The sequence below is a fragment of the Anticarsia gemmatalis genome, chromosome 17, assembly GCF_050436995.1.
Source record: "Anticarsia gemmatalis isolate Benzon Research Colony breed Stoneville strain chromosome 17, ilAntGemm2 primary, whole genome shotgun sequence".
In the NCBI taxonomy this organism is placed as follows: Eukaryota; Metazoa; Arthropoda; class Insecta; order Lepidoptera; family Erebidae; genus Anticarsia; species Anticarsia gemmatalis.
In genome coordinates this window covers 5,286,906-5,308,068 of record NC_134761.1, presented here as the reverse complement: position 1 = coordinate 5,308,068, position 21,163 = coordinate 5,286,906, and the positions used below count along the sequence as shown (strand labels likewise).

The 21,163-nt window shown below is 34.8% G+C and overlaps 1 protein-coding gene across 11 annotated transcripts in view; it reads left to right on the top strand.

Annotated features, from left to right (window-relative positions):
- Dscam4 (Down syndrome cell adhesion molecule 4) overlaps positions 1-21,163 on the top strand; it is a 205,356-nt gene that overhangs the window by 140,226 nt on the left and 43,967 nt on the right. For 9 of the 11 annotated variants that reach the window (XM_076124901.1, XM_076124899.1, XM_076124906.1 and 6 more), the window contains exon 3: positions 6,241-6,359. In XM_076124901.1, the coding sequence (XP_075981016.1) occupies positions 6,241-6,359 (119 nt within the window). The remainder of the gene's footprint in view (positions 1-6,240; positions 6,360-21,163) is intronic. The other 2 variants (XM_076124900.1, XM_076124905.1) reach the window with 1 other exon arrangement.

Genomic DNA, 21,163 nt, shown 5'->3' with positions numbered 1-21,163 from the left:
TTGCATTATAATTTGTACCTACATACAAATGTGTATATTATTAATATACAAAATTAATAAATAATAAAAACATTTTTAAATACTTGAAATATTCGCAAAACGCTTACACAGACAACACTCTTAACATGTATTCAAGTTTACCTAAAAAGCCGTAAAATAGTTATAGTAAATAGTTAGAAATAACACATTCTCGCCTCAAATATCTTAGTTTACAACTTGAACATGTAATGACAACTCACCCTTCATACGATATGAACCACTAACCCTCTCCCTCAATACACTTTTACTACCCCAGAAGATAAGCACCTAGGGTCTGTTGTGAACACTAATTGTAACTCTACCCTACATCGTGTACGTTCATATTAATATCACCTATATATGTATATAGTATACGGATCAAAATTGCTTGCTCGTTATGGTTTACTGGTTTACCACAACAAAGGCGTAGTTCGACTTTATGTTGTATTGAACATTTTGTTTGTTGTTTTATAACTATTTGTAGCATGTTTAAAAGTCATTTAATATTATTTCTAACATATTTTGTGAGTCCTTGAGTTCTTGAAGCCGTGAGAAGCAGAGCTGAATTTGAAAATGTATTTTAAAATAATCACTTTCAGCTATATTTTAATTTCTAAGTACAGCCATTTCTTTGTTTCCTCTTTGAAACCTAAGTAAACAAAATAAGCACATACGCGGTCACATATTTTAAATCTGCAATAGGTGGATTATTACAGTCTGACCAAGTAATGTTAGAGTAGCTTGAATAACGGTTGACCATAAAGTATCGCCATTAATAGAAGAAAGAAGTTATTCAACTGTAACTGAAGCACTAAAGTGCGTCGCCGCTTTAATACATACATAGCAGTACGACGGTACTATTATACAAGACTAAAGGATTGCTAAAGAGAACATATTGAAATTACAAAATGTATATTTTTGACGTTATAAACCAGTGAGAAAACAGCACTTCAGCTTTCCGGCTCGTAAATAAGTTAACTGAAAAATCGGTGCTTCACACGAAAAGCACAATGATAAAGGACGCAACACTTTACCAATTAATATTGCCACGGAAAATATCCAGTAAAGCGAGGCTCAATCAGCCACGCGATCGAACACCATACATCGCTATTTTTACTTCATTTACAAAACTATTAATGAATGCAACATTTCGATTGGTCTATATTCTGAGCGCGCTAATTAGCCGGCTCTTTCCAAGTGCTTTGTTACTATCAATGATATTACAGCTCGATTTTATTGAAACATATTATCATATTTATTCTGCTCCGTAAATATTCTTGATTTATTTGGGCATTTCTCATAATATTTATTGTATCAGAACAGTAAAATATTATGAGACAAGTCGGGGTAATTTATTCGGAAGGACCGCAAGTCATCTTTTTTTTTGTATGCGTGATTTTTATTGACATTCTATACGGAAGTACATACAGGTCTTAATTTGCATTTAAATGTAACTTCGCATTTGAATGAAATAGGGGAGGTTTTTAAGCATATTAGGGCAGGCTTTCATGACAAACTCCGGCCTACCAGTTGGCACTGCTATTGGCGTAGTCAAATAGTCCGAAAAAATCCTATAAAGTTTCGAAAGCGTCTATCTATTCAAATAACGATTTTTCTCAGAATTTTACCACCTAAGTTGAAACCTTTGAAGATCTTAGTTTAAATAATAGTATGATCTAAGTATATCTGAACCAATTAAAAGCTTGTTTAATTTGTAAATATCAATAGGAGACCCTACATATTGGAACCCACCAAAAAATAATTTCTACGATATTTCATTCAATAAATTCAACCATTCCCAAAAGACTATAACAATTGGTTCTGAAATTATTAACGAACCGACTAAGTACTTTATAGTAGCAAAATTAAATTATAATAAGTAAGTTACTTTCAAGACTTATTAGGACTTAAAGATAATGGAAATAAGTTTTCTCTTAGAATATCGGAGAAAGCATTTACGGGCTGAGTAAATTAATAATATCAGTCAAGTTAAACTAAAGTTACATAGAACATAGTACTTTCTTAGAGAAAAGGCACGATGTTAGCACGTGGATATTATTAGGTAAAGATGATACAAGTCCTACAAACTTTTCTGCTGAGAATGTGAAATAGTTTAAAATCTTGACATAGTTTTTAACTGTACTGTGAGTTACATCGTTATAAGCATCGAGTACCTGTCTCGCCGTGTATAATTGAACGAAGATCTATAAGTACTTATTTGCTTTTTTAAAACGTAAAATAATAACAGCAAGTTTATTTAAGCTTGTAAACTAGTCTGAAGTTCCAGGTATACGGCAGCGAAAATGAAGTATTTAGGTATATTATTTTATACAAATATTACGTAGTTCGGTATCTGAAAAAGCACTGTCCACTAAAGGAAAAAAAAAACGATGTAGTACCTAAGTTATGTACACCGTATATCAAAAGCAAAATCCCTTTTGGACCAATAATAGATGTTAGATTCAATATCTCACGATAAAGTAGTATGAATAGCGGCCCAATGATTTTAATCTTCCTCAGTCCGTAATAAATTATGTTCTATCTATTTTATGAAGACGTTTTATAGTGTGCTTACATTACGGCGTTCCTTTGTAACAGCCGAACGTACAAGTCTCACGTAGATTCGAATTCAGATTTATGTGAAGAATGAAATTATCGTGGAGTAAATTATACTGCAAAATATTTTTATTTGGAGACGCAATTACGTGCCTTTGTTAAGAATATAAATATGAGGAGTACTGAGTTGAATAAGTAAATTAATACAGTTGATTGGATCGTAAAAAAACGAAATGCAAATTACCTATCGGATAAGATTTAACGGAAGAAGAAAAGGGTAGTTGTATTGTTGCCAATGTATAATTGCTTTGTGTTTTCAATGAGATTTTATAAAGGCTGACAGTTGTGTCTAGTATTAGCGTTTCATTGATCCGCCGCCGTGTCCCGTCGGAAGTGCATAGCGCAGTTACTTTGAGATGAAATAGCTTCGGATGTGATACGGGCTGTCTGCAAAGCTTCCGCCTATTCGCTGTTTACATCCCGTTTTGTATGTTTGTCTTATGTACCATGAGTGAATTCAATGGCGTATAGACCGGAGGCTCTACAAATAGTATTGTTGATAGCGTTTGCCTATCGGCAGTTGGTGCGTGTACGTGATTTTATCATCAAAGCAATGCGCATTACTACAAAATGCACACAATCCAATAATCATGATTGCCATATCAACATGTTACTTATGTTATGAATGCTTTCCAAAATTGATTCAATGCATCAAGATAGTTCAAAGAAAACTTATATAGAAACTAAGTTCCGTACAAAACTGTTACCATCATAATTATACGCGTATAAGTATCATGTTCCAAAAGGAATCGTTTCACAACGAGAGATAAAATGAACTACTATTACTTTCTGATATCGTGACAATCGATGCCGTTAAAGCTAAACGCAAAGTCAATGAACCTCAGGTATTCACGTAATGATCGATCAACACATCACCGCCAGTCAGCTTCGATTCATACATTATAACGCGATTAGTCCACGACTACACGGTAGATGAAAGCCTATAGTTGTATGAAGACAGGCACGGCGGCGCGGTTGTCGTGAAATTAAACGGAAATCGAACGCTGCGGCTTGCGGCCGCCTCGGCTGCTATTGAGCTATATGTACACGTCAACTGTACAAATACCGCACTGTGTCTCTCTGTCTGATCTGTCTCGGGTCATTGGCTTGCGACCTTTTTTTAAAACGGGAATGATTTCAGCCAGCTTGGTTTCGTACCGCTACTTTTATTTATAAAAGACTTTAGTTTGCTATACTAATATTTTGTTAGGACTGGTAATAGGTAAAAGTCTACGGTTAAGAGAGTTCTTTTACGCATGAATAAAGTTAGATTTCCTTGAATCAATCTTACCTAGATATAAAATACAGTCTTGTTTGAAGAAACAAATCAATAAAACTAATTCTAAGTTCAATCGTCACGTTACCGGTTCCTTAAACTTCAATGCAATCTTCACAGTCCCGAAATTGCTGGACCGAGAATGGTTTCAAAATTCCTGTCCCGTTAATACCGTCTTAGGGTCTTTATTCTATTAACCCAAGGAGAACCCGCCCACGGACGTGACATTGTGAACGGTTTTACTTGAAGGCGCTAGTTAAATTTGCATAGATAAAATCAATAGTAAACTGCAGCCAGTAGAGTTGGTTTAACAAAAGGTTTTAATACGTTTTATTATCTTACTAATGTGTTTTAGTTCGGTTTAACACAAGTAAGTTCCGACAACAGAGCCTATACAAAAACACTGATATTTACACAAACGTAGATATACAATAGGAATACATTATAAGTATGCAACGAAGGTGATGTGAATGAAGAGTCTGTGTAGAAACTGCTACGCCTACTTGCACCGTATTTATTATACTTAAACTTGCTACGTATCGTTGTAATAAGCTGAGCAAACCACAAAATTTACAAGCAGGCATCGTCAGAATGCACTTGAGTATATAAATTATACTGTGTTGTTTTCACATCTTCTCGCAAACAAGTACGTGCTCTATATTTTCTTTATAAGTAATTTTATATTCTCAATGAAAGATTGAGTCGAATATTTCCGCGAAAGAAACCTTGCATTTAAATTGCTATAATAGTATCCGAGCAGTTCTTACTAATAAGCGTTCTCAATAATTTTCCGACCAGCAATTTCACGAGAAATTTAGAACCAGAGAAGTTCGAAGAAATTTAAAAAGTCACACACAAACGGTACCGATGAAGTGCAGAAGACCGGATTAATTATTCATATTCCTAGAATATTCAGGATGATTTCCCATTCTTTAATTTAAAATCATCCTGAATATTCTAGAAATATTATACTAGAAAATTCTATAAAAAAATATATCTAGAGATAATATCTACTACTTAATAAAATTAGCAGCACTTATCTGCATATAAAGAGTATATAATGTCAATACAATGTACCTAGAAACCTCGGCTTTGAAAGAAATGCTGCAATTTCGATCACAATCTATCCAGATTCAAACCCAAAAAATGGCATGGCACTCATTAGGCTACTTAAATATTCCTTCAAATATTTTGTTAATCCGCTTTACCACTCACTCTGTATTGTCTCCTCAGATCTCGATTAACCAGTTTACAAGTCAATCACTTAATAGATCAGTTCGTGTCACAGCGCACCGCAACGATTAGCGCCGAGACGATGATCAACAGCTATGAGACTAGCGTCATCATTACTCGACGGCTGATTGGCAATCGTGTTTAGATATTCGAGAATTTATAGTAGCACCCTAAAGGAATATTTCAACAAACTTTTTATAAAATGTATTCGTTTTTTTAACGTACCTCCCTGGAAATAGGATCGAGTTAATCTTTTTTAAACGAAAGATAAAACAAGATTTTTATAGAAGTTTCTACAAATAAGACTGGAAACCAATTTTGTATATTCAAACCAATTACAATGCGGCGAAATCCAAAAATATGTTTAATTGAAAGTAGATTTTAACCTGAAAAGAAATGCTTTCAAAATTGTGTTGTTAGACTTGCCGTTAAAACGTTCATTTTAAATTCCACTTTTATAAGCAAAGTTGTCTCATTCCGATTAGTTTGGAGGTTTTAAATAAAAAATGAAGCTATTTTAAGAAGCACGTCTTCGCTGGCAACTGTAATTTAGTTGCTGCAGCGCATCTACTCACGCGAATTCCTTATTCGCCACAGTATTTTATTATTCATGGCAACACTAGAAAGAAACTACTAGTGACTTAGTATTTTATTTCAAGACAATTAACGTTGTTACCGCTACTGTATTTATGGTGCAATGGTAGCAGACGAGAATACCGAGATCCAAGGATCCTTTTTGCTGCACCATTGAAATATTTATGTCGTTTTACTTTTGTATGACAAAACATTAAACTGTCGCAAACGTTGTCCCAATTCACAATTACACATACACAATTTACAAAAAAAAAATAGGTACCTATTGGATTTGGTCAGGTAGTAAAGCTGTCAATGTAACAGCTTAGGTATGTAGCAAATAAAATTGTGATTGCATTTGAAAACTATAAGTTGTCACACAATTGATTTTAAAAGGTAACGCCACCCGAATAAGTTCCTTACCACGGGATATTTTTGAAAGCAACCAACAAATGACATATTAGAACAAAATATTAAGAGAAGGGTTAATTTTTAATGCTAACGTCATTCTTGTGTTGTTACAGCAGTGCGAGCATCCCCCGAGCCGCGACGCGCGCCCAGCATCTTGGAGCCGCCACACCACGTCGAGTTCACCAACGACACCGGCGCCGTGCTCAGCTGCGCCACTCGCGGCGAATACCAGGTAACTATCGACAACCGGCTAGTCATCGAAAAATTTTGTATGACAGTCGGATCAGCGCCTCTAGCGGGCGTCGTAGAAACTATTTTTGCAATAAATTTATGAATCCCGCATCTGAACACTTCTATACAACCTCTTTCGGGAACCCTTGGTAGAGTTCCCATGTCGTGCTTTTTTTGGCAGACGTGCTTCTGTTTTCGGATGTCGCTATTACATATGACACCCGTAACATTTTGTGGAAACTTGCCAAAAAAACAAGAGCTAGTTAAGAAACCAGATTCGAGGATATATCGCAATATCGACAACCTTCCTAAAACTAACTTTCAAGCTTAGCATGTGAAATAAAGAAAGCGTGCCAAAAATACGTCAGGTGTCTGTACATCCATACATTTCCACAAGCCACGCTGAGAGAAGGCGCTTCAATGCCACGAGTGAGTTGCCTAAATAGACTCTCCGCGTCACGTTTACAATTGACAAGTACCCAATTAGACACTGTCTACCTTTTGCTCTCATGCCTTTACTTGGAGGTCTGAAGCCTCGAGCCAACGTTCAAATTCAATATTAGCAGAATTCTGTCTTAAAGTCTAGGAAAAAGCTTAGTTTGAAATAAAGTCGTTTTGAAGTAAAGACTGAATAATTCCTTGTTCTGTAAACTTGCTTCAAGATCCCATTGAAAGGGGTCCCGTTGTCCGGCGACGCTTGTTATTTTAAATTTGATGTCATTATAAAATTAAAAAAGGTCTTTCCCTTTTTCAAAGAAAAGTCTTTGAATTTGCCTTTTTATTTATTTTGACATAAATTAAGCATAACGTCATTTGTCTGCGCACATAATACTATTACTCAAATAATTCCCCGAAAATGAATAATATGAAAGTAAGATAATATTGAAGTCAGAAAGACGCTAACGGTCTCATCGCGCGACCGTAATCACTTATCGTCAGGTACGCCCATTTGTCATCCCGAGCTTTGCCAATAAAGATAAACGATGTACCATATAATTGTATCACACGATATATAACCAAAAAACTTTAGCAAACTTATCACGAAAAAACATCGTAATAAAAATTACCGCCAAAATGATTCTCATTGATAAACAAAAAAAATATCAGAAGTTCGCCACTCGGCGTATTAGGTTTTACTTCGGATAACTTTTTGCATGATACCGTCCTTTTGTGTTCGGAATCAAACGAGAAGCGTGTAACTAATGGAGTGAGACGCAATAACAAATTGGAGACAGTGGGCGGACTAAACGGAATATTTCCCAATTTGTTTCCTCCCTCGTAATTCTTTCGCAAAAGAATAAACAAAATCCTTTTCGGGTGGATATTCCATTGCGTCGCGGTGAGATATTCGTGTCAACTTGACCCACTTACTTATTATTTGTTTTTATTTTATGTATGAATATCTTCTCGCCTGCTTATTTTATTTCCCTTATTGTTTTAGTGAGAAAAAATGGCTTTGTCTTGCCATTCTTTTATGGAATATGGTTTTGTAGATGAAGTTCTATACATATTTTTGTGAGTATATTACTTTGACTGGAGTAATAATAAAAGAGGTAATTCTTATACTAAGAAACAGCCATTATAAAACGATGCTTTCAAAATCTGGCACCTAAATTAGACTCTAAGCTCACGCCAGCGCAAATTTAAAGCTTAATCTTCGAAAGCAAAGTTTAATAGTTAGTATTTTCTACACAAACAAGAAAACTTACTGAATCTCTAGGAATTTTATTTGTTTCATGCAAGCTGGTTTATACAACGAAGTTTAAAAGTATAAAATAGAATAATCTAACGCTCACCATTAGTAAGGCAATTATTTGGTGCAACATTTTAACAATCTCTTCAAAGCTAAATCTATTACGAAGATATAATTAGATTGCAAAGAGTAATGTGACACGAGTACCAAGGAATTCCCCATGAAGCGCATACAATAGATGAAATATAACATTGTTCTACATAGTTCGTCCCGCACCAATCCGATTTAGTATTCAACAACCTTTGCTCCCAACTCAAATATAAATAAAGTTTTTCCATTCGACAGAGTTTGGAAGTTTACGGTTGGCAGACCCTACCGGGAAATAAAGACATGCGTGTAACTGTAGTCGGTGCGGAGTGAGTGTTTCATTTGGTGTCTGTGTGCTAAGCTAACTCATCCTCGCTCATTAATGTAATGTGTCGTGCTCACTCAGACGGTTGCCAGATGCCTGCCCGCCTCTATGACTTTATCCACACTTTTTGGTAAATATATTCTTGGAGCGTTAAAAATTAGGCTTGAGTTATTTAGAAGAAAATCGTACCGTCCAACACTAATAAACTGTTGTGTCAGTAAGCAATATTGTATTTATACATACATACGAGTATAAACAATACAGAATACTGTGATTAAATTATTAAGGGATTTATTTTTAAATATAGTTAGTAAATATAGTAATTAAATATAATAGAATAGACGAAATAACTATTATTTTTGTATTAATATTGAACATAGGCAGCTATTCAATATTAATTAAATTGTACGTTCAACTTCTTACTCCAAGATGATTAAGATAAACAGTTCTATGTATTATGTGTGTCTGGGTCACGTATATAATCCCTAGCCTTGTTTATTACAAGCAATAAACATTCACTAGCCAACGTCATCTGTTGATCCCGGCGAAGACAGACCCGTGGTCTGACACGTGTTCCCTTCAAGGATAATCATGTGTTAATTCTGTACAAGACCTTTCCTCGGGTGACATGAGTCGTGTACCGACGTAATTAATCGACGCTACACCTCAAGGAATTCTCCTTACCAAAGAAACTGTTATCAATTCTTCTTAATCAAAGAACCTTTACGGATCTTTAGTTATACGAATTAAAGCAAAAACTCGACGGTACCGACTTTGAATTCCCCGCAAAGTTTTCACATTCAGACGGAGTTGGCTGGAATTTGGCTGCGAACGCTCCCCCGGGATCCTCGCTACCTGTTTAATACGGAGCCTGCCAGAATTCTACAATTAATTTCCTAACTTTTCAATGTAAATATTATTTGGTGGCAATTCGACTAATGGTGGAGTGGAAAACATTTAATGAGCGGGAAACTAAAGATTTATATTTCTGTTAGAATTAAAGGAATTTCATTTTCAAGAATGTTTTATCCTTTTGTGACCTTTGCCGTCTTTGAATACATTTAATTCGTTAGCTTCAAATTGATAGAGTGCTTTTCATAATCAAATCAATTTTACTATCCATCATAAAATATGTATTTCAACGGCATAAAATTCAAGTAAAAATACAGAACCTTAACACGACACACACATTATACGAATTCATCTCAGCTATATTTCATACTGTGTTTTATGCTCCTAGAACAAAGAGATTTTTTTAAATATACGAAAGGAGGTGGCCGTAAAATCTGAATATACAGCTTTATTAATGAAGTGGGTGTAAAAGCGCGAGGCGGGCAATGCAGGGCATGAGTCGCGGGCCAAACAATCGTTGAATGCGGGTCGCAGATGCCTGAGGAAAACTAATGAACGTACCGCTATGGAGCTTTTAAGAAATTGAACGTTACCATTGCAATGCGAATCGAAGTGAACGTGAAACATTACTGCAATACCATCTGTTTTGAACGCACGACAATGTTTATTGGAGGATGAGTCGATACTAAATGGTACCGGAAATGTGTTATCAAAAGTGCTTTTGTGTTTTAATAATATGACTATATTATAAACAATGCTATTTCCATATGTTAATAACATATAGATTGTTACATCATTAATAAATCTAATAGAAGCAGCAGGTATGAATCCATATGAGAACATCATGTTTATTAGCAATTCTGAGAATTTCACACGTTGTAATAATTGCAAGGATAATGAGCTTACATAATAAATATTACAAGTAAATATAATACGTAGAATCTAACCCTCACACACCGATACCGCAAATTATAAAAAAGTACGTTCAGAAACAAAAAACGAATCGCGCCAAAAAAGTATAACCGTAGACGGTATTCGAGCTATTTTCTTGCTTCATTACGCAAATTAGAGTTTGAACAAAGGCGACGTATGCAGATATTATAACACGAACACGCAACATGCCAACGAGCCTTGTCAGACATGCACGTCCAATGTACGGGGATATTGTCTGTTTTGTACCAACGAATTTTTACCTGTAAATCTTGGCAATTTTCCGCAAATACGGCTATGTGACTCTTTTGTGTCGTCTAAAAGAAGGTAACGTTGAGTACGGTTAGATATCATGGAATTCTACTATAAAATTCAGATAAACACATACAGTAAAAAAACACATAATATATGTTTGCTTTTCATCACTAATAAATCGTACTATAAGATTGCATATGTGCCAGCAAAACTAGTGTAGGTACATCGAGACGGGAATCGGTGCTCTCAACGACTGTTGAAGTTTGTTATGATAACTATGAATCAGCGTCAAGAGACTTACTTTTCGAGAACAGTTCGGTGTGTTTATAACACTAACTTATATCCGAGTTGCAAACACTCGCGCCAAATTTTCGTTTACACTCAAGATAAAGTGTCAGAACGCCTAGCGTTTCCTCCAGGTTGTATCTCACAAGTTGGCTTATTTGTTTACAACTCCGACTGCGCTCTACTCACTGAATAAACACCATTAATTAACATTTCTAAAGTCACACACACGTAATTAAAAAGCTTTCAAAGCCGTGAAACAGTTCCGGACTTCAAATAAAAACAATCTGAAGGTAAACTTTATTGTTTTAAATTAGACCTGTGTAATTGCAAAAGTTTGTAAGACACAGACTGTCTTGTCTTCACAATTAATTGTGAGACAACATTTTGTTGAAGGTACATTTAGTTTGCTTGGTTTTATATGATTTAAATTTATTAAAACAAATAAAAGGTACATCTTTGAATAAACGTTAATCGATTTTATTCCACAGTAACTTATATTTATTGGTATCGTTTTAAAAATGTTTGAATACATCGTTATACTTATGACTACAAGCTTATCTTGGCTTTTGATTTTAATAAGCTTAAGGCCTAACCCTTCCCCCTAGAAAAGGAACATTGGCCAGCAGTTACGTTTAGGCAGGACATTAATGGGTTCAATTTATGTATAATTACAAAAATATTTTTGCTACACTAACGTTATAATAAATGCTACATCATGGAATGTGGTCAACAAAGATTTATCTGTCCACCACAATCAGATAAAAGAATTGATTTGTGGTTTTGTCAATTTATTGTCCGTTCTAGATAATTAAATTGTGTGTTTACAGCGTCATTTCATCAATACTATATCAAATAATGGGATACAATAATAGAGAGAAACTTGTAACAATATTTTCTATTTTCTGTTCAATCATTAAATTCATAAAGCCATAATACGACAATTCTATTGAAACAGTTAACACTTTTCGTAGATAAATAGAATTTGGAGCCATCGTAGTCAGCGGTCGTTTGAAGCCAAAGTCACGTAAGCCGTAACTTATTGGCTTAAAAACTGCAACAGTGCACAAAGTACGTCCGAGTGGTTGAACTATCTCAACTGTAGTAACGCTAGAATAAAACTGAGATAGATAACACAATTTTCTTTATGATTGTGAAGTCACGTAGTTGAAAATCGTAGGGGACATGTGTGGTGTGCGATATTGTGAAACTTGTTTGCAACGCAACACTCAGCAGATTTGCAGTGTGTGTCGCATCGCATCTGAATAGTTGTTTAAAACTGGTTGTGAGGTTTCCGATACGGATATTACTTTATAAAAAAGTGGTTTGGAATGTTGTTTCTGTCGTTAGAGCTGAACAACGTTAATTATTTTGTTGTTACTTTTGCAGAATAGGTATTTCAGACTCGTGGACTACTACTATTTCATTCCAAACAAAGTTTCTAATAGAGTGTAAAAGGTCAAAAAATCTATTCTTACTAAATCATCTTCATCTCTGATACAAAATAGTCAACTATATTTGTTTTTATACCTCTTAACTCGTAATTGAACTACTATACCAGACGCTAAGATAGTAATTCACACAATTAAGGTCACACAAACTGCTCTTACCAAAATAAGAATAACTCTGAATAATTTTAATGAGAGAAAAAGTTGACTTTTAAGAGTTAACTTTGTGATTTATTTTCAAAGTAATTAAGCGGCCTGAAAGTGGGTAAAAGAATTAGGAGGTACAATTTATGGGGCCGAATTACTTCTACCTATTAAATATGTTAAACAACTGGTTCGGTTAGAACGTAATTCGAATGAAATAAAAGGCTTATTTTCATTTGAATTACTTTCAAACACAATCCTAATTTGCACGGCTTTCGTTTGTTTAAGGTTTGTTTTCGTATATTATTAGAAGTTTGAAAATAAATGCCATTTACTTGAAAACTAAGTGCTCAACTATTGCATAGATTTACTTTTAAATTAAATTTCTGACTCGCTAAATAGTTAGAGATTTGCTGTATACAGCTACACAAAACATCGTATATAATAAACACTAAATCATCCGTTATAACTGTCGAAACAACTACTTTCGTTTATATTTAGCCACCGAATAGATCCCATTTACTTGAGTCCACACCACTTGAGAAGAACTGAAGCAATATCGACACAAAGATTCTCATCTCGTCACGAGGAGCATCTTTGAAGTATTGAGTAGTAAGCATATACTCATAGGTAGTATGAATTCCATCTCCCAGCAATATACGGTCCGATGTAAGAGCGGTCGCTTATTGAGGACATCAACGGTCGAGTAGTTTTCTCAACTCCTATTTGCCTCGGGTTCGACGCAATACCCTAATGCAAATAGAGAACTTATTTCAATTTTTCTACGCCAAATTGCCCAAGAGTTCTTACGTAATGTATATTGTAAGATTCATATTACTCTTGTGATAATGTCTAGTGAAAAATTTAATTTTACCGCTTAAATCTGTAACGAAATAAGAACTGACCGTATTTTTCTGCGCTGTATAATAAAAGTTATTGTTTATATTTCAATACTGTTAGGAATTCTATTCCTTAAAATCATTCCTATACCATTTGATGAAACCAAAATAATTCAACCAGTGAATCATAACATCACGAAAGTGCTTTTCTTAGTCTACATACGTAACCGTCATTGGCCACGCTTGTAGACCGATCAATCTACGCCGTAGCAATCCAACCACAACACCTCTACGTAACACGATGAAAAATTACGCGTAGCACTTACACGATATGTTCAAAGAAGCATACAAACTGCGGGGATTGATCGAGATGTATGCTAACCTTATATGCGAGACTATTTCATATAAATAAATAAATAAATTTAACCCATTACTGTCCCACTGCTGGGCAAGGGTCTCCTCCCGTAATGAGGGAGGGGTTAGGCCTTGAGTCCACCACGCTGGCCAAGTGCGGGTTGGGGACTTTGCATGCCCTCAATAAATGTATTAAACAAATTTTAGGCATGCAAGGTTTCCTCACGATGTTTTCCTTCACCGTTGGAGCATGTGATAATTATTTCTAATACACACATAACTTCGAAAAGTCATTGGTGTGTTGCCTGGGATTCGAACCTGCGACCACTTGCGTAGGAGGTGTCAACTTAAACTAAATAAATAGATGTATTTTGAAATCCTTTTATTCGAAAAGGTCAGTTTCCCAATCTTTCGAGAGTATTCAAGATTTGGATAATCAAATGAACCCTTTTCAAAAGTCGTAGAGCTAAATTTTAGACTGGTAACACAACATATTGTCATCGCTAATAAGTTCCGTTGGTCCCATTGATATCAGAACTCATTCAGCAGTCGGTCCCAGTTGTTTTGTTATTGAGCGAGTTCCATAGAAGCGTGGAAGAATCTTCCCCCGCTAATGCCGAGGGCGGGTTTCTTGAACTCTTTACGAGCGGCCAGTCCCTCCAAACAAAGCCCAACTTCCATCAAAGCTGAAAGTACAAAGAAAAATATAAAACTTGTAAGTTTCAAAGGGATGATCCCTTTATTTTCTCTTTTTGTTCCGAAATGGAATACCCATGATGAATGGTGTTGGAAGCGTTAAAAGAAACAAATCCTATTAACCAGATTTGGATTTTACTCGCTCGGCAAACAAAGAGTTTAATGTTGATATTACGTTATGTAGGTATCATAAATTATATTTTTGAAACGAATAATTCATTGTTTAAGTAGTTTATTTACCATGAATAACAAATTAATTTGAGATATTTGTAATCAATATAAAAACTTTGAGGAGAAAACACCGCATTGTACTAAGAAAATATGAGGCAAGATGTTAAAATCAATAGCAGAGTAAAGGCAACTTAGTATACTATTGTGAAAGCTCCTTACCTGAGCGCTGCGGTTCAAGGAGCCAATTATTCACAGAAGCAGTTGTACGGCTCCTACTCACTGCGATGCATTGCGGGACCTCCTCGCTCTTTGTTCAATAAATAGTTACGTAAGCACAAGTTGCCTGCAATATTCTGCAGTTCAGCTTATAATTATTGTTATTAAATTGCTCGGTTGCTTGTGCGAATCTGGAATACAAATCTGACAGTATGTATAAGTCAAGTCATGACAGCAACAAAACAACTTATCCAATATTCGTTATGTGACTGTGAGTATTATGTATGTTATTTGAAATTTGTATAAATACAAATAAGCAATATAAAATCATTTCATTTTACGTATACGCGATTTAGAATAACAGTATCATTACAGCTATTTTAAACTATATAGGTTAATGAGACCTTAATTTATTGGAAATAATTTTATAGATACTATCAAATTACCCGGCGAAGCTAAATTGTGCAAAGTTAATTATAAACTAGACACAATACAATTAATTGGCGCGTTTAATTCGCAACGCACAGCGTTATTTGAAAACGAGCAGTTATCTCTGTTGTTTTATACAACGTAATCAACAGGTAATGCCTAATTAGAATATCACGCGACTATTCTATTTCAAAACAAATTCATTTAAAGTTCTCGTTTGAATGAGAATGAATTGTGTGAACGTGTATGTAACTCAATTACGGTTTAACGACCGTTTTCATCCGGGAAAATTCCACAATGCCGAACCCAACAAGACGCAAAATGGACTCGTGACGGAGTTAGGAGCTAAACATTCTTTAAATTCCGTCACATTGCAATCTTTCGACAACCGGTCCAATAAAAGCTAGGCAGGGGACTGATCACGAATAATTTGAAAACTTGTCAACGAATAGGCGTTTTTAATTGCGTGTGACCATTAGTTATTACTTGTTTACATTACATAGTTTGCTATAGTAAAGATTACAAGCAAACAAATTAGGTAGTCAGACTTGGACTACAAACGATTCAAAGAACCTAGGAAGAAAAGTGAAATCGAGTAGCATCCCGATCTAAATGTAAACCACATTAAATCCCGATAATCTATCCAGGTGGATTGATGATCTCGAATTAATGTGGTTCGTGGAAGGTGCTCAAGGCGCCCAATGTTTTTTACATTAGCGTTTAAGATAAGCACAAATAGCTTTTGAAACGTACACCCATTTTACATTAAGGCTACCTCACAGAAAAGCGATATTGGAAGTGTGGGTGTAGAAGATTTATATTATGAACTTTTATGAAATTAGTATCTTATTTCTAGCAAGGATAAATGCTGAGAAAATTGATGAGAGTCCACATAAAAAAAAGGCGAGCTCGCTTTTCTCATTTCCTCTGGATGTGATTTAATTAGAAAATGCAATGTATGTTTCAAAATAGATAGGTATACAACAGAGTCGGATTTCTCTAAATAGAGATTATTTTCTACTAAGTACAGACGAAACAACGAAAAGAAAATGTGCATTGCAAAAGTGCAATGGACAGAAAATCACGATGACAGTGCAGGGTTGCTATATGCAAAAATCTTTTGTTAAATAAGCGTAGTTCATTCGAGTGGAATTCGTCCCTCCTTTAACGTGTCGTACTTAACTTGCCATAGCGACGGATCACACGTGACCCGTCACGTCACGCACACGTGAGCAGTCGCAATGATTCCCGCCTCCTTAAACAATGGTACAGGGTTGCCAGGTGTGAATAATTAATGTACCTACAAAAATAACTCACGGAAAGCTTAAGATAAACGTTTCTATTTCATGTTATATTAAGAAAGGACCTAATCTTTCTATATTATTTTTAGGCAGTTTGTGCGTCTATTCTATTTCTATCGGCCGTGGGAGTGTTATTTAAACGAAGTATTTAATTAAGATCGTAACATTATCCTTGAAAGTGTGCAATAAATAGGTACCTACTTAAATTGTCTTGACTTTAATAGTTTGCTATTTGTTCTAAGCTCTTATAAAATATTATAAATAAAAAAACGCTGTAAAGATTTACTCCAGGGTCTTTTAGCCCGCTATAAAAGTAAACTATAAAAATTAAACACAGAAATATAAAATAACTTTAGGGAATCGTAAAAATCTTTTACATCTATGCAGTAAAGTTGTCAAGTATTATAAAATGTTACGTCAACGTCTCAAATGTATTTTTTCTCAAAAATAAGTTCATAAAGACTTTAAATACGCATTTTTAACTAACATCTACATGTATCGTTTTATATGCTATTTAAAATTTATTTAGATTAGTTCTATTCGCAAAGTAAAACCACTTTTTTTAACTATATTTATATAAGTAAACATGAGCAGTAAAACTACATACACAACTGCAGCTGTACAAGTTGCTATATACACAGCAGTGGTCCGGGATTTCATGTGTCAGCTAGCAAACGTTGAGCCTTTTCAAATATTCAGCGACTGTGTGGGTGAGACCTAGACGAACCAAACAAAACATCATTAGGAGCGAGAACGTAAAAATAAAACCCGCCAGAGAAATTATTTAATTAATTAAGAAGAATTTGTCTTTTACTTAATGAAACGTGCTTTGAATAAAAGCTTTGGTTTTAATTAAATGAGGTTTAAACTTGTTTCACAGAAAGAATCTCGTGTTCTACGTAAATAGGTAGGATGTGCCGCGTCTCTTTGATTTGTACAGCTTTTGTACAAACAGGTACTTTATTATTTTGTTGCTATTTATTAGAATACACTAGCTCGAGCTAAATGTTTTAATTATATCACGGTACGGGAGTTTTTACTGCGTTTTGTAAGGATTTTAATGTATGTTTGAATTTTAGTGGAGCTTTTAACTGAAATAGTTGGCAATAAAGTTTCTCATACAACACGAAGTTTGATATACTTATGTATATGCTCATCAAATATCAAAGTGTGGTCCATTTTTGGTAACTGTACCGGAATGATACCGTTTCTCATAAGATTACAATACTTAAAACCTATTTTTAAAATATTATTTTACACCAAATAGCTACCGTCTAGCAAAAATGTGGTACAAACCAAATCATTGACTATACCTTAGACGATACGTTTAGTTTCTACCTAAACATAATATATTTATTTCTACGCCGACATCGCTACTTCCCTCATACAAACATTACCTTCTTTCCGCAATAGATGGAAAAGTTCGCTAGTTGGCAATGTCAGCAAAACAGCGGCACTATCGCCTTGCATCTTACGTTCAGCTTGTGTACGATGACTGGGGGAAACGACCTACTGAAAGATACGCTACACTAAGTATACTGGTTATACCACTAGATATTGTACTAGGAAGCTTAGTACGTAAATACGGAACATAGTGATTTTAGGCGCCTGGAGCAAAAATAGTACTGAAGATTACATTGTGAATCTGATAAACGAACCGTAAAATATACGGTTATAGAGAGTATGTTTTCCCTCCTGATAAATTAACAGGAAGTAGGCGGAAGTAAACTGTGTACAATAATAAAATTCAATTAAAATCCTTCTTTATAAAATCTCTGTTCACGTCAGTATGAAATCAGTAAATTATATTGAAATAACAGTGAATTAAGCACGGATGTACCGGCGTCGGACGGGGCGCGCTCAATGGTGCAGAAAAATGCAAATTTGCACACAACGCACCCGCCGCAAACTATCACGCGCGCACTTCGCTACCTACCAACTTGTTTAAAGTATTCAGTTAACAGATTAAACTGCTTGTTTTGTTTGATAGCTACGTAACCGAGCAGAACTTTGATGCGCTTTACTCGGCTATGAAGCCATCAATCCTGAGACCTATTGCAAGTCTCCTGGTCAATAAAATAAATGTAATAATATAGAATTTCAAAGTAATATGAAGAATAGTTTTTTTACGCTCTTTGCAATCTGCAAAGAGCGTAAAAAAACGATCTACAGTGAACACTCTAGATCGGAAGCTAAACGTAGATATCTTACTGTATAAGAAATACAGCTAATAGCATTCTTAAACAACTGTTCTACACTTTTCCGCGGCACGTTGGACCCCAGCTTATTTTGAAACGTTTTCAATTAAACTCGTTTTACTCTATCTTCGATGCTTAAATCCACTCACTGGTCGGTGAACGATTAGCGAGATTAAGCAATCTTTGACGTACTAAGCACAGCTTAGTGGTATTTGAGATAGCGAGCCTTGTGCTTCGGAAAGTGCCTTCAAATGTCGATACTGGTTGTTGTCATTGTCTACTACTTTTTTATACATTTTAAAACGTTTTTAAGTAAAAATACCTACGTGTTTATATAATATCCTTAATAGTATTGCAGCGTGTTACACGAATGTTTCACAAATTTTAATTGTAAGTTGATTAATTGGGTTAAAACGACATTGGTTTAAAGTCACATTATTTCGACCGCTAAGTAACCGTTGCTAAGCAGTCGAAAAAATGCAACTTGAAAATATATTTTTATTTATTTTATTAATGGCGGCATTAAGATCGCCACCAATCTAAATAAAAAAAAAGTATTTTTTTAATGTAAAATATCACATAGATCCTTACGATCCTAGATCAAAACTGATACAAAGATAACACTTCGAATGATCAATCACATCACAACTTTTGCACAAACTTATATAATGTTTCACCACGCAATGATAAATAATTATTCACGAAGTCACAACGTCTGGCTTTTTACATTCATCAAAGTCGTTATATTGTCTTCGGTCTAAAGTTTGATTAAGCGTTTTAACATGAACGATTAAAGAGTTGTTTTCTTGTAACAGTTATTTTTGCAAACGCGTAGGTGTAATCAAAAGTATTAAGATTAAATCTCTTACCAGTTCAGATTACAGAACTTTTCTAATTGGATTTCTTAAAGAAGAGTTTATAATTAAGTATTTTATGAAATCTGTTTAGGTGACTTTATACTTTTAATAACTGATATATAGTTCGTGTATTACTTTGCAATTTATTCTTATATCAACTTAGTAATTAGTTTTAAGTATCAATGTGGTCTTTAATAACTAAGTATAGTATAATTACGTCCTCAATTCTGAGAAATAAACTCTTATAAAAAAACTTAGTATTTTCTTATAACGTTATTCTGACAGATCTACTCAAAAAAATACTATATAATAACTTTTATAATATAGATACTTAGGTATAAAAACCTAATACCTCAAAGGAATCTCATTTAATACATATCATCGTAATACAAAGTGAAAGAACCCCTAGAGAGCTAGGTTCATACTAACACGTTTAAGAGCGTGTGGTTGATATTCTAGGACCTACAGTAAAGATATTACTATGTTAATCAAAATACCGAGAAACGTCTGCTCAAGATTGCGACGTAAGAAACACGTACGCTCTATTTATGACTCTCCTTCTTACGAATACACCAAGATCTGGAGCTAAGGACTAATAAATATACTGTGGGTTAAGGCATACAGTAAACACAGGACATATTAATGCCAAATAAATATAGATTACGTCTATCTAAATGCCAAAGTTTTGAAAAAATAATACTTATTTCGGATGGACGTCGTATATCATTCCGAAAAGTATTATTGATGCTTAAAGCCAATGCTCAGAGGTCCCTAATCGCCAATAAATTCGGCATGACTTAACAAATAGCTCGACCCTTTCCATGTTATACCGATAGGACACGAACTGAACACCAAAACTCAAGAAAACATATATTTCATCGTAAAGAATATTTAGCGAAGGAACATATTTACTTCAAAAACACAACTCGGCGATGTAAAAAGTGCGAGATACGAGAAAGACACTCGGGGGATGGAAATTCGTAGCTTATAGCGATCCTGAACATGCCCCGGAGTAATATAAATATCACGTTGTATCGTATTAACTGTCACAAAAACTGCCATCTCTCAACATTCCAGTTTTTTGTGAGAAACTTATGCAATTCGCTACAAAATGTGGCTTTATTAAACAGCTGCTACGGAGTACGACAAAGTTGAGTGTGATATAAAAATATTCTGCATAATGTTCAACTCATTACCGTCTCACCATGTTATCAAACCTGGGTCTGCTCTTAGTTTAGATTACTTTAGATGATAGTCGATAGCCCACCACACCAGCCAAATGCGGGTTGGCATATTTGGCACCCCTTCAAGATCCGTTCAAAAAAACATTGACGTGTCACAGTTTCCTTTCGATACTTTGCATTTTTCTGTTCTGATTAACACTAATGCCATCAAAAACATTCTGTAAAAACCTCAAGTCTCGCCGTAAAAAGTTGTGAGATCTATATAATACCAAGTCGATTAATCTATTTAGTCTCTACTTAAAGGACCTTCTGTCTTAAGTTATTACGTATGTTATTTTCATGCCAATTTAAAAAAAAATACCTCTAAAACAAATAGATCGACCTGGCCATCGCATGATTTGATTATTAGTATGTATCACACTACACAGCACGACGAGAAGTTGCATTAACTTCTCGTCCTGAAATGTTAATGGCGAATTTGTGTTTTCTTGCGCTGACCAAGTCGATCTATTTGTTTTAAAGGTATTTTTTTTTAAATTGG